The sequence below is a fragment of the Vidua chalybeata genome, chromosome 8 (genome assembly GCF_026979565.1).
Source record: "Vidua chalybeata isolate OUT-0048 chromosome 8, bVidCha1 merged haplotype, whole genome shotgun sequence".
Lineage (NCBI taxonomy): Eukaryota > Metazoa > Chordata > Aves > Passeriformes > Viduidae > Vidua > Vidua chalybeata.
The window spans coordinates 33,142,029-33,153,074 of NC_071537.1; the positions used below are offsets into that span (position 1 = coordinate 33,142,029).

An 11,046-nucleotide genomic window follows, 5' to 3' on the forward strand; every position below is an offset into this window, starting at 1 on the left:
TCCTTCAGAGATCTCAAGACAACGTTGTTTTTTTCCTGTAAATCTCCACATTTGGTAAAAATAGCGACACAGGATTTCAACTTGCCCTAGGATGAACGCTTTGGAAAATGGAAGGTGCTGGTGCTTGGGTGTTTTGTAACAAAACAGGTGCTGCTGCCCATTCCTAGTTGCTTCCATGGATATGGAATCATGCTGTGGTAGAGGTGGAGAGTGTCTCAGCCAGGGATTGGGGTGCTTCAGCAAAACCCACGTGTGCTAGTGATCATTTCATCCCATTTCCTCCCTCCACAGTGAGCTGGCTGTTTGGCCATGCACAAACAGCAGTGGGAGTCGTTCAGGAATTGGGACTGCTTTTCATTTTCCCCTCAAATGTGTTGCTGTTTATGTTTCCCAGACCAAATTGCCTGTCTGCTTTTAAGCCTGCCTGTCAGGCAATCAAATCATCTGTGCTTTTGCTGGGTGCCCTTGCTTGTACCCAGCTACAGCCTTTGGGCTGATTGTGTCCTTTTCCTTGGCATCAGACCGCCTTTGTGCTCTCCGAAAGCTGCCTTCCAAACGGTTCCCTCTGGGAGCAGAGCACCAGCACACACTCACAGGGAGGTGCTGAGAGCACTTAACACCAGTTGCTGTCATCTTCCCGCCAGCCTGAAGAGGTACTTGGCAAATCTCTTTGGAACAGACCCGGGAGCTGCTCACGCAGCCACCAGGAAAGGGGAGATGCACCTTGGGAAGCTTCTGCCTGACGAGTTTTTAACGACTCTCACCGTGAAGTTGAGGCAAACACGGGTTTTTGACAATTGGAGCATACTCCTCCTCTTCCCACTTGTGTAAACATGTTTTAGTGACAATTCTTTTGGAAGTTGGTTGCATTTCACTAGTAAGCAGCTTATCCCGCTGCTCTAGCCTGGCACTGCAAAATTCATTTCACACCTCCTTCCCCAGGCAGAATTAAGGATTCTGATCTTTTGCCTGACATCACTGGGGTTTGCTGGCAGTTTTCCTTCCCATCCTGGCAGGGAGAAGAGAAGCTGGATGTGTGCTGTGGCATCCCCAGCTGAAGCTGTGAAGGAGCTGCAGCTGGGGTGAGTTGTCACTTGTTGCCTACCCTGATTTCCCCCTGCTAAGAAGAGGGGAAAATCCAAAAGCAAAACCTTGGGACTGGGGAGAGTCTTCCCTGGGACCCTAAAATGCTGTGCTGGGATGGCCGAGGAATGGGGACCACAGTGTGGGCATCGCAGGAGAGGGGCTGGAGGATGGGACATGCCAGGGACAAGGGGCTGTGGGATGGGGGTGCAATAGGGACTGGGAATGCAGGATGGGGTATACAGGTTGGAGATGTGGAAGGAATGGGGGATGTGTGATGGATACATGGTAAGAATGAGGGATGTGGGATGACTGGTGCTGGAAGGGGATGTGGCAGGGGATGGAGGATGTGAGATGGGGACCTGGCAGGGACCAGGCGTGCTGGATGAGGGATGGAGGATGGAGGACAGAAATGTGGCAGGGATGTGGGATGAGAACATGGCAGGGACCAAGGGATGCAGGACATTGGATGTGGGATGGAGACTGGGTAGGAACCAAGGAAGCAGGATGGGGGATGCAGAATGGAGATGTGATGGGGATGGGAGATGCAGGGTGGGGACAGGGTATGGACCGGGCATGAGGGGTGCAGAATAGGGGTGTGTCAGGGGATGCAGGATGGGGGATGTGGAATGGAGACCGGATAGGGACCAGGAATGCAGGATGGAGGATGCGGGAAGGGGGTATGGCAGGGGATGCAGGATGGGGACGCGGTAGGCACCAGTAGTGCAGGACGAGGACTTCAGGATGGGGGTGTGGCAGGAGATGCGGGGTGCACGATGAAGGACGCGGGACGGGGACAGGTCAGGGACGGGGGTGCAGGATGGGGAGAGAAGGTGGGCCGGTGCTGAGGCCGTGCCGTGCCGTGCCGAGCCGTGCCGGCGGCTCCCCCGCCCCGGTGTCGGCGCGCAGGTGCGGCGGGCGCGGCGGAGGCCCCGCCCCGGCCCTCCCGCCGGTGCCGCCCGGTGCCGCCCCGCGGCCGCACTCGCCGGCGGCGCCTCCCCGTGCGCACCGCACCGCTCCGCACCGCGCCCGCTCCCCCCGGCGCTGCGGCAGCATGCGGGGCTGCGGCGGGCGCCGCGCCCTGCTGGCCCTGCTGGCCCTGCTCCTGCCCGCCGCCGCCGCCGGCCCCGGGCCCGCCGCCGGCCCCGCCACCGGCCCCGGGCCCGCCGCGGCGGGGGAGAGCCCCGGCAATTTCATGGAGGACGAGCAGTGGCTCTCGTCCATCTCCCAGTACGGCGGCAGGATCAAGCACTGGAACCGCTTCCGAGACGTGAGTCCGCGCCGGCAGCGGGGCGGGGGGGACGGGACGCGCTGCCGGGCACCGGGAGCCCCCTCCCCGCACTCCCCGCCCCGCCGCTGCGGCTGCCGCAGCGCGACCCTCCCCGGCCCCGGCCCCGGCCCCATCGCGGGCGCCCGGGGATGCTCGGCCGTGCCCGCATCCCGCCGCGGCCGTGGGCGGCTGCCGGCCCCGGTACCCGGGGGATGCTCACCGGCTCCGGCAGCGCCGCCGCCTCCCTGCCCGACGCCAGAGCTGCGTGGCTTATGCCAGTGCCTCCATAGCCAGGGCTTGATCCCAAAGCGACCCTCTCCGGTGTCCGGGGTGCTGTCCCCTGCACCATCTCCCCGTGCCCCACATGGGGGTGCAGGCAGGGCCCGCCCGCCCCTTGCGGGGGCTGCGCCGTGGCCTAAAACCCTCGGAGACAGTCCAGCCCCTGTCAGGGCACGAGCATCCCCCGGGACTCCTGCTCCCCCGAGCCCCGCGGGCTGTCTCCGGAGCCCCGCGCGGTGCCGCAGCCGGGGCCGGCGCTGCCTCCGCGGGGTGGTGACCCCTGGGGATGTGGGGGACGCGAGGCAGGGAGGATGAGGATGCAGGCACTGCTGGAGGAGCGCTGGCACACCTGGCACACCGGGCTCGGGATCCTGCCACCCCTCCCCGTTACGCAGCCCTTGTGAACAGCCTCGATGGCATTTAGCTGCAGCCCTTAATATTACGAGGCGGTCGGGGTTTTTCCTGGGCTCGTTTTACACCTCCTGCTCGTGTCCTCCAGGGTGGGAGACACGGTGCTGCAGCCCCATCCTAGGGAGACCCAGGACACCTGCAGCAGCCAGGCGGGGAGGGGGCACACCCCGAGCCGCCCCCCCACCCCGAGCCAGCCCCTCTGGTCTTTGTTCAGATGCACACTCGGGTTCACCTTGGCAGGGAGGATGGGATGGATGGGATGGATGGGATGGATGGATGGATGGATGGATGGATGGATGGATGGATGGATGGATGGATGGATGGCAGCAAGGGAGGTATGCCTCCCGCAGGGCAGGGAGCACAACCCCCGAAATAAACCAGTTGAGGGTCAGAGCACGGATGAGGGTGCAAAGGTGTAAATTCCTCCCCTGGAGACCCCTGCCTGCAACACCCCCGCTGGCCAATGCCAGCACTGGGCACCTCGGACCTCGGATGGCTGCGGGTGCTCGACGGGAGCACTTGCAGATGTGCCCCCATGGCACTGAGCGTCCCCGGGGGGGTTCAGGGCCGAGGGATGCCCATCCCCGGGCGCTGGCTGCACACGTGGGGCCCACCCTGCTGTGGCACGGCTGCCGCGCTGGGGGGGGGTGCAGCCCTACTGGCGGTTAGCTTGGATTAATAAGCAAATCCATGGATTTGTGGGGTTTTCGACTGAGCAGCGCCGGTGGGGGGATGCTCGGGGAGGAGCACGGCCGGCGGCCGTGGCGAGACCCGCGCCGCAGGGAGCTGCCGGGCGCCGCAGTGTTACCAATCACGGCACGGGAACGCGGCTATCGATTGCGGTGCAAACGCCGCCGTGCTGGAGCGAGACATCCCCTCCAGAGCTGCCTCCCGTGCCGCTGCTTCCAGCTGCCATCCCAAACCCTGCCCACCCTCTCCAGGGCGGCAGGGATGCTCCTGCCTTATCGCAGAGCTCACCCCGGAGCATCCCGTGGGGCGGGCGATGCTGCCTGCTGGGAGGGTTTGAGTCCCTGCTGCTCCCCCATACCCCCGGGGTGCTTTCGGGGTCCTGTGGGAGCAGTTCTGCCTCCCCAGGCAGCGACGTCCATCTTGGCCCACTCCTTCTGGGCTCACGATTGAAGAACCAGGGTGGCAGCACCATGGGCATCCCCTGAGGTCCTCACTGGGCTCCCAAGGGCTTCGTCCACCCGATGCCATTTCCATCCCTTTCCCAGCTGGCTGATGGGGGAAGGCTTTATCCTGTATAAAGGCTGTCCAGGATTACAGGTCTAAGCCAGAGATGGGGGAGCACGTTGGTGGTCGGTGCCAGTGATATCCAGGGCTGGTGGCAAGAGCTTTGGGCCCCGGAAGGTCGGGGGAGGGTGCCTGTCACTGTGGGTTGGGGCCGGGAGCAGAGCTTTGTGCTGTCCCAGAGCTGACGGTGGGCACTCTCTCTTTCTCTCTCTCTTTTTCTTTTCTTCGTGCCGGCTGGGCCATCTCGCTGCCGTGCCACCAGGAGGTGGAGGTGAGCCCCGACGGGGTGACACCCCGCTTGTGGGGGGAGGCTGCTCCCCGTCCCTGCTCCCTGCCCTCCCGCTGTGGGGGTGCCCAGGGGGTGTGTGCAGCGGGAGCCGGGCCGGTGGCCCCGAGCGGGCTGATGGCACGCCTGGCCCGGTGTCACCTTTCCTGCCACCTGCACTCACGCAGGCTCTCCCCAATTCGCAGGATGACTACATCAAGAGCTGGGAGGACAACCAGCCCGGGGATGAAGGTACCGCTGAGATGGGTTTGGGATGGGGCCCAGTGGGCTCGGTGCCAGTCAGTATGGCGGGGGGTCGCACTCTCTGCTTGCACCCGCCCCGGGCTTTCCCCTTCCGGCTCGGAGCGGTGCTGGGGTCGGTGCGAGCCGGGAGGCAGCAGCTGGTGCCGAGGCGGCTGCCCAGCTGCAGCCCGAATGGCGCTTTGTGCCGGGCCGGCCGGTGGCCAGCGCTGCCGGGGCTCCCCTGGGGCGTCCCCCCCTGCCCCAGTCCCTCTGTGCCCCCCCCCAGCCCTGGACACCACCAAGGACCCCTGCCAGAAGGTGAAGTGCAGCCGGCACAAGGTGTGCGTGGCGCAGGGCTACCAGCGCGCCATGTGCATCAGCCGCAAGAAGCTGGAGCACAGGTAGGAGCGCGGCGGCGCCGGGGCCGAGCGGCGGCAGGAGAAGGGGGGCCCGAGGCGGGGGCTCAGCACCCTCTCACCCCGTGCAGGATCAAGCCGCTGGGCCCCAAGGCGCACGGGGGCTGCAAGCCCTGCCACGCCGCCCCGGTGGCTGCCGTCTGCGGCTCCGACGGCCACACCTACAGCTCGGCGGTAAGGACAGCGGCACCCGCCGCGGGGACGGGGCCCTGTGCCCTGTGTCCCCCCGCCGACGTCCCGCTGCCGCCCCGCAGTGCAAGCTGGAGCAGCAGGCGTGCCTGGCCAGCAAGCAGCTGACGGTGCGGTGCGAGGGGCAGTGCCCCTGCCCGACCCCGCACAGCCCTGCCGGCGACAGCAAACAAGGTGAGTGGGGCGCAGGGCACCGGGGGACTGTCCCCGAGCTCTGCCCGGCCTGACGCTGCCCCGCTGGACCCCACAGAACCGTGCACCGGGCAGGATCTGGCCGACCTGGGTGACCGTCTGCGCGACTGGTTCCAGCTCCTGCGGGAGAATGCCAAGCAGAACGGCTCCGGCGGGCTCCCCGCCAGCCCCACCTCGGGTACCTGTCCCTGCCACACGGGGAGGGGACGTGGGCTGCTGTCCCCAGGGGGGCCGGGCAGCCACGGGCTTCATCCTGCCCTGCAGCGCTGGAGAGGAGCGTGGCAGCCACCTGCAAGGAGGCGGTGGGGTGGATGTTCGCCCGGCTGGACACGAGCGGGGACCTCTTCCTGGAGGCGGCCGAGCTGGCCGCCATCAACCTGGACAAGTACGAGGTGTGCATCCGCGCCTTCTTCAACTCCTGTGACACCTCCAAGGACGGCCGCGTCTCTGCTCCCGAGTGGTGCTTCTGCTTCTGGAGGGAAAGTGCGTCAGGGCAGCGGGGAGATGGCACTGAGGGGCCGGGGGCTGGACACCACGGGGTCAGGAGGATGCACAGAGTGTCCTGAAGGATGCATGCCATGGATTAGGAAATCCATGCTGTGGGGGTGGAGTTGTACCTCGTGGGGTTATGGGGAATCCATGCTATGGGATCGGGGTTGTACCTCGTGGGGTTATGGGGGATCCATGCTGTGGGATGGGACTGGGCTGTGTGGGATGTACATCATGGGATTGGAGTTGGGAGTGGGGCTGTACATCATGGGGTCATAAGGAAGCCATGCTGTGGGTTAGCGTGTGTGGGGCAGGGATGTATGTCATGGGGTAATGGGCAATCCTTGCTGTGGGTTTGGGGTGGCTGTGGGATGTTTGCCTTAGGGGGAGAGATACACCACAGGGTTTGAGGGGGCTGGAAACCATGTGGGGTTGCATGCTGTGGGTCATGGGGAAGCACATCTTGGGTTAAGGGGGATGTGCATTGTGGGGGACACACAGCATGGGGCCAGGCGGATACACACTGTGGGGCTGGGGGATGTATTCCGTGGGCTGGGGGATACACACTGTGGAGGTGGGTGATGTACTCCGTGGGCCAGGGTGGGCGCACATCGTGGGGATACACACCATGGGGAATGCATGCTGTGGGGTCCGGGGGGATGCACTCCATGGTGCCGGGGGATTGCACTCCATGGGGGGACCTGGAGTTCTGGGGGATGCACACCACAGGGATGAGTGCTGTGGGTTTGGGGGTGCACACTGTGTGGGGTGAGGGGTTGCCCGTCCTGGAGGGGCTGCATGCCCACCCTAAGAGCAGCATGTGGTGCTGCTGCAGAGCCGCCCTGTCTCAGGGAGCTGGAGAAGATCCAGATTCAAGAAGCAACCAAAAAAAAGCTGGGTGAGTGGGGCATCCCAGGGCCCTTTCCCCCAGCAGTGCCCCGCGCAGCCGGGCCGGGATGAGGATGGGGATCTCCCTGGGGGGCTTTGGCACTGCACGTGTTTGGGGGGGGGTGGGGGGCCATCGCTTCCCTGCAGGCACCTTCATTCCCAGCTGCGATGAGGACGGCTACTACCGGCGGGCACAGTGCGAGCCGGGCGGCGGCGAGTGCTGGTGCGTGGACCAGCACGGGGCCGAGCTGACGGGCACCCGTGGCCACGGCAGCCCCGACTGCGGTGAGAGCTGCGGGGAGCGCCCGCCTGGGGACGGGGCTGCAGCCCCGGGACCGCCCCTGAACCTCTGCCCCTCGCCCCACCAGATGAAGCAACGGGCTTTTCGGGCGACTTCGGGAGCAGCGTGGGCTGGGAGGATGAGGAGGAGAAGGAGCCGGAGGAGGCAGGCGAGGAAGGCGAGGAAGAGGAGGGCGAAGCAGGCGAGGGCGACGACGGCGGCTACATCTGGTAGAGGAGCAGGAGAGCCCGGTGGGCGGCACGGCCGGGAGGCAGCCCCCCAGCTGGGGGTCCCCGTGACCCCCCCGCTGCCGGTGTGGCATGGGGTGGGTGCTTCCCCCCTCCGGTCCCGTGTGGGATGTGGCAACAGGGTGCTCGCCTGGGGAGGGGGCGAGCGGGGCGGGGGGGCCGCTCTTATGCGAATTTGAGCTTTTTTTTTTTTTTTTTGGGTAGAGCCTTGTAGGCCTAGTGTGCTGCTGCGTGGTCTTCAACCGGGCAAATGGCGCTAATAAAAGTGGGAAAAAAAAAAAAGGAAAAAACAAAAAAGCACCCCAACAAACCCCCTTATAGATAAGCTGCCCCCCCTTCCTCCCCTCATCCCCCCTCATGTTGTGCTTGCGTGGCTGCCCCGGCCCCCGGCGTTGTGTAGCGGCTGTGAAATAAATACCCCGTGCTGTGTCAAACACTCGCCCGCCCGTTCCTCCCCCTGGCACCCCCCGTGCCTCCCCTGCACCCACTGGCCCTGCAGGGCTGTCCTGGGGAGGGGGTGGTGGTGCTGCTGTGCCCTCCAGTGAGCGGGCACTGCAGGGCTGGGGAGCACGCTGGGGTGGGAGTGCCCCCCCTGTCAGTGCCCTGGGTTTGGTTCCTGCACTCTGCTGCCATGAAGCTGGAACTGGCCCCCCTCCCCAGGGACACGTCCCCTCCCCAGCTCCTGACCCTCTCCAGCAGCCCAAACAAAACGCCTTTCCACAGGGTCTGGAGCCGTGGAAGGAATCAGAACTGCCCTCCCTCCCCATGCTTTACCCCAAGCCCAAACAAGACCCCCAACCCAATCCTAGCTCTGACCCAGAATATCCCTTACAGGACCTGCCTGCCCCCCAGAACCCAACCCACACCCTAGTGAGGGCCTCCACCACCCCCCCTGCAGCCACTCAGCACACGGGACACCAGGGCCTTAACTCACAGCATTTATGGCCCCAGGGAGAAAATAAAACAGTAACACAGACCCCAAACCTCCTCCCCAGATTGGGGCTGTCAGCAGCTGTCAGAGGCACTGTGCCATATCCCCTGCCCCAGGGTGCCCATGCTCCACTGTGCAGTGCAGGTGCTTGGGCCCCACACCACCGGGCTGAAGAGGAGACGTGGCAGCCCCATCCCTGGCACCTCAGTCCCTGGTACCTCGGTCCCTGGCACAAGACCCCCGCGAGGAGGGTCAGAGCTTGCTGGGGGGTCGTGGCCGCTGCTGGAGCTGCCAAGTGGCCCTCACCCCCTCACCCACCCGGTTGAGCTCGGCGAAGGCGGCGGGGTCGCCGGTGCGGCGGTAGCGCGCGACGAGGGGCTGCAGGACGGTGATGGGGATGCAGAAGTTGAGGTGGGGGTAGGTGGACCCCGCACCGGTGTCCCGCGTGTTGCTGGCCACGATGCCTGGCGGGGAGGGAGTGAAGCCCACGTCACTGGGTCCGCCCGGGGGACGCCCATGGGACCCCCCACCTGCCCACGGGGAGACCCCTGGCTTACCCATGAGGCATCCGCTGCGGGAGGAGACGAGGGGGCCGCCGCTGGAGCCGCCGTGGACGGCACAGGTGGTTTGCAGCATGACAGGGCGCCCAGCCACCGCCACCACGGCCGAGAGCACCCCCACTGTCACCGAGGGGCCGCACGCCTGCCCCAGCGCCCCGAAGCCCACCACGCTCACCTCTTCTCCTGGGATGGGAGAGGCAGCAGATGCGTGCAAGGGGGCGAGGCAGCCCCTACCTAACAGCCCGTGTCCCCCCGGTGCTTACCTGGGAGGAAGGTGTTGGCCAGGCACGGCGGGACAAAGCCTGGCACGCTCTCCTCCAGCTCCACCACGGCCACGTCGAAGGGGGACGACTCCTCGGTGGCAAACACCACACGTCCCCTGAGCACGGCGGCATCCCTAAGGACACGGTTAACGAGCGAGATGTCACGGCGGGGAACACGCGGGGTCGGGGTGTTAAGGCTGGGGGCGGCACAGCCGCACTCACTGGCCGGGGCCGGCTGCCGGTGTCACATGGAGCGGGGCTCTGGCCTCCACGACGTGCCGGCAGGTGAGGAGCATCCTCGGCGCCAGCAGCACCCCGGAGCCCCAGGTCGCCCCGCACTCCACCAGCGCCGTGCAGCCCAGGGGGTCCTGCCCGCCGCTCGCTGGCACCGCGGCCACCCACGCCGGCACCGGCGGCACCACGATCCCGGCTTCGCCCAGGACACCGGCGCTGCTGCGCAGGATGGCGGCGAGGGAGCAGAGCAGCGTGAGCCCGACCCACTCGGCGCCCTTCCAGCAGAAGGAGGCGGCGATCACGGCTACCACGCGCGGCCCGTCGGGCGAGGGCACGAAGGCGGCGCCGCCCTCGGTGCCGGGCAGGCAGCGGGCGTCGGTGAGCACCAGGGCGTTCTCCTCGCCCGCCAGGTTGCTGACCACCCCCCGGCTCAGCGTGTTGAGGAAGAGCTCGGGGCACAGGTCTCCGAAGGGGGACCCGCAGGCCAGCAGCGCCTGCCCCTTGCGCAGGCAGCCGGCGCTGGCCCGCGCCGCCCAGCCGCCCTCGGGCGCGTCCAGCCCGGGCACCCGCAGCCAGGCGAACCAGGGCAGCGCCCGCGGGTCGGTGCCCGCCTCCTCCACGGCCCCGAACCGCCAGCGCTCCGCCCGCCCGAGGCCGCGCTCCAGCGCCCGCCGGAACGCCGCGCACGGCACCAGCGCCAGCAGCCGCGCATCGAGCTCCCGCAGCCCGCCGGCCTCGGCGCCCAGCACCACGCTGAGGCGCGGGCGCGGCCGGAGCGCGGCGGGCGGCAGCGCGGCGGGCCGCGCCCAGGCGGCGGGGCCGGCGCGCAGGAACGGGGCGAAGACGGCGGCGTGGCACAGCACCAGCGCGGGGCGGCGGCTCAGCACCAGCCCGCTGCAGCCGCCATCGCCGCCGCCCGCGGCCCGCACCCGCACCGCGCAGCACGGCGGCGCCGCCGCCATCGCCGCCGCCGCCCGCCCCGCCCCCCGGGCCCGCCCCGCGCGCCCATTGGCTGCGGCCCCGCGCCGCGCCCTCCCCATTGGCCGGGGCGGGGCGCGCACGTGGCGGACACGCCCCCGCGGGGCCCTCACGGGCGGTGCGCGGCCCCCGGCCCGGCCCCGCTCCCCCGGCACGTCAGAGCCCGGCACAATCGGCACCCTCGGCCCGCAGCCGCCCCTCGGCCACACGGCCCAGCGCTGCCCCTCGGGACAGCCCTCGGCACAGGCCCTCCCTCCCCGGGACCCTCGGCCCGGACACCCCACGGCCACGCTCGCTTCCCACCTCACCCGCTGCGCAAACGAGTACCAAACTTTATTTCCAAAAGAGGTACCGGGACTGGGAGAACTAAAATTCTAAAACTAAAAACTTTTGGGAGAGCTAAAATCGCCCCCGAATACCAGGAGTCAGAGCCAAAGCCTCCACTCCCCTTTTCCCCCCCAGTCCCTTCCTGGCTGTCCGGGCTTGGTGTGGGTTCGTTACACCAAGAGCAAAGCCCGAGCTCTCCCTGGTTGCCAGCCCAGAGGCAAGCGGCTCTTCCATCCTGCCTCAGTT

General features: G+C 66.9%; 2 protein-coding genes across 2 annotated transcripts; one reads left to right on the plus strand and one right to left on the minus strand.

Annotated features, from left to right (window-relative positions):
- The first annotated feature begins 2,106 nt into the window (after nt 1-2,106).
- Nucleotides 2,107-7,941, plus strand: SPOCK2 (SPARC (osteonectin), cwcv and kazal like domains proteoglycan 2). The gene is made up of 11 exons (XM_053948485.1): nt 2,107-2,353; nt 4,560-4,568; nt 4,769-4,814; nt 5,092-5,206; nt 5,293-5,395; nt 5,476-5,584; nt 5,661-5,780; nt 5,867-6,085; nt 6,927-6,989; nt 7,127-7,264; nt 7,348-7,941. The coding sequence occupies exons 1-11, from the start codon at nt 2,138-2,140 to the stop codon at nt 7,491-7,493; spliced, it is 1,284 nt and encodes a 427-aa protein (XP_053804460.1). The 5' UTR covers nt 2,107-2,137; the 3' UTR covers nt 7,494-7,941.
- Nucleotides 7,942-8,431: 490 nt separating this feature from the next.
- TYSND1 (trypsin like peroxisomal matrix peptidase 1) lies at nt 8,432-10,457 on the minus strand. The gene is made up of 4 exons (XM_053949189.1): nt 9,484-10,457; nt 9,262-9,395; nt 8,996-9,181; nt 8,432-8,902 (listed from the first exon to the last, which is right to left on the minus strand). Exons 1-4 carry the CDS (start codon nt 10,455-10,457, stop codon nt 8,691-8,693), a joined length of 1,506 nt encoding a protein of 501 aa, XP_053805164.1. The 3' UTR covers nt 8,432-8,690.
- Between the last annotated feature and the right edge of the window lie 589 nt (nt 10,458-11,046).

Coding starts and splice junctions, on each gene's coding strand:
- SPOCK2 (XM_053948485.1), top strand. CDS start 2,138: ATGCGGGGCTGCGGCGGGCGCCGCGCCCTGCTGGCCCTGCTGGCCCTG. Junction 5,207..5,292: donor CGCAAGAAGCTGGAGCACAG/GTAGGAGCGCGG, acceptor CACCCCGTGCAG/GATCAAGCCGCTGGGCCCCA. Junction 6,086..6,926: donor CTTCTGCTTCTGGAGGGAAA/GTGCGTCAGGGC, acceptor GTGCTGCTGCAG/AGCCGCCCTGTCTCAGGGAG.
- TYSND1 (XM_053949189.1), bottom strand. CDS start 10,457: ATGGCGGCGGCGCCGCCGTGCTGCGCGGTGCGGGTGCGGGCCGCGGGC. Junction 9,396..9,483: donor CCGGCAGCCGGCCCCGGCCA/GTGAGTGCGGCT, acceptor CCGTGTCCTTAG/GGATGCCGCCGTGCTCAGGG. Junction 9,182..9,261: donor GGCCAACACCTTCCTCCCAG/GTAAGCACCGGG, acceptor CTCCCATCCCAG/GAGAAGAGGTGAGCGTGGTG.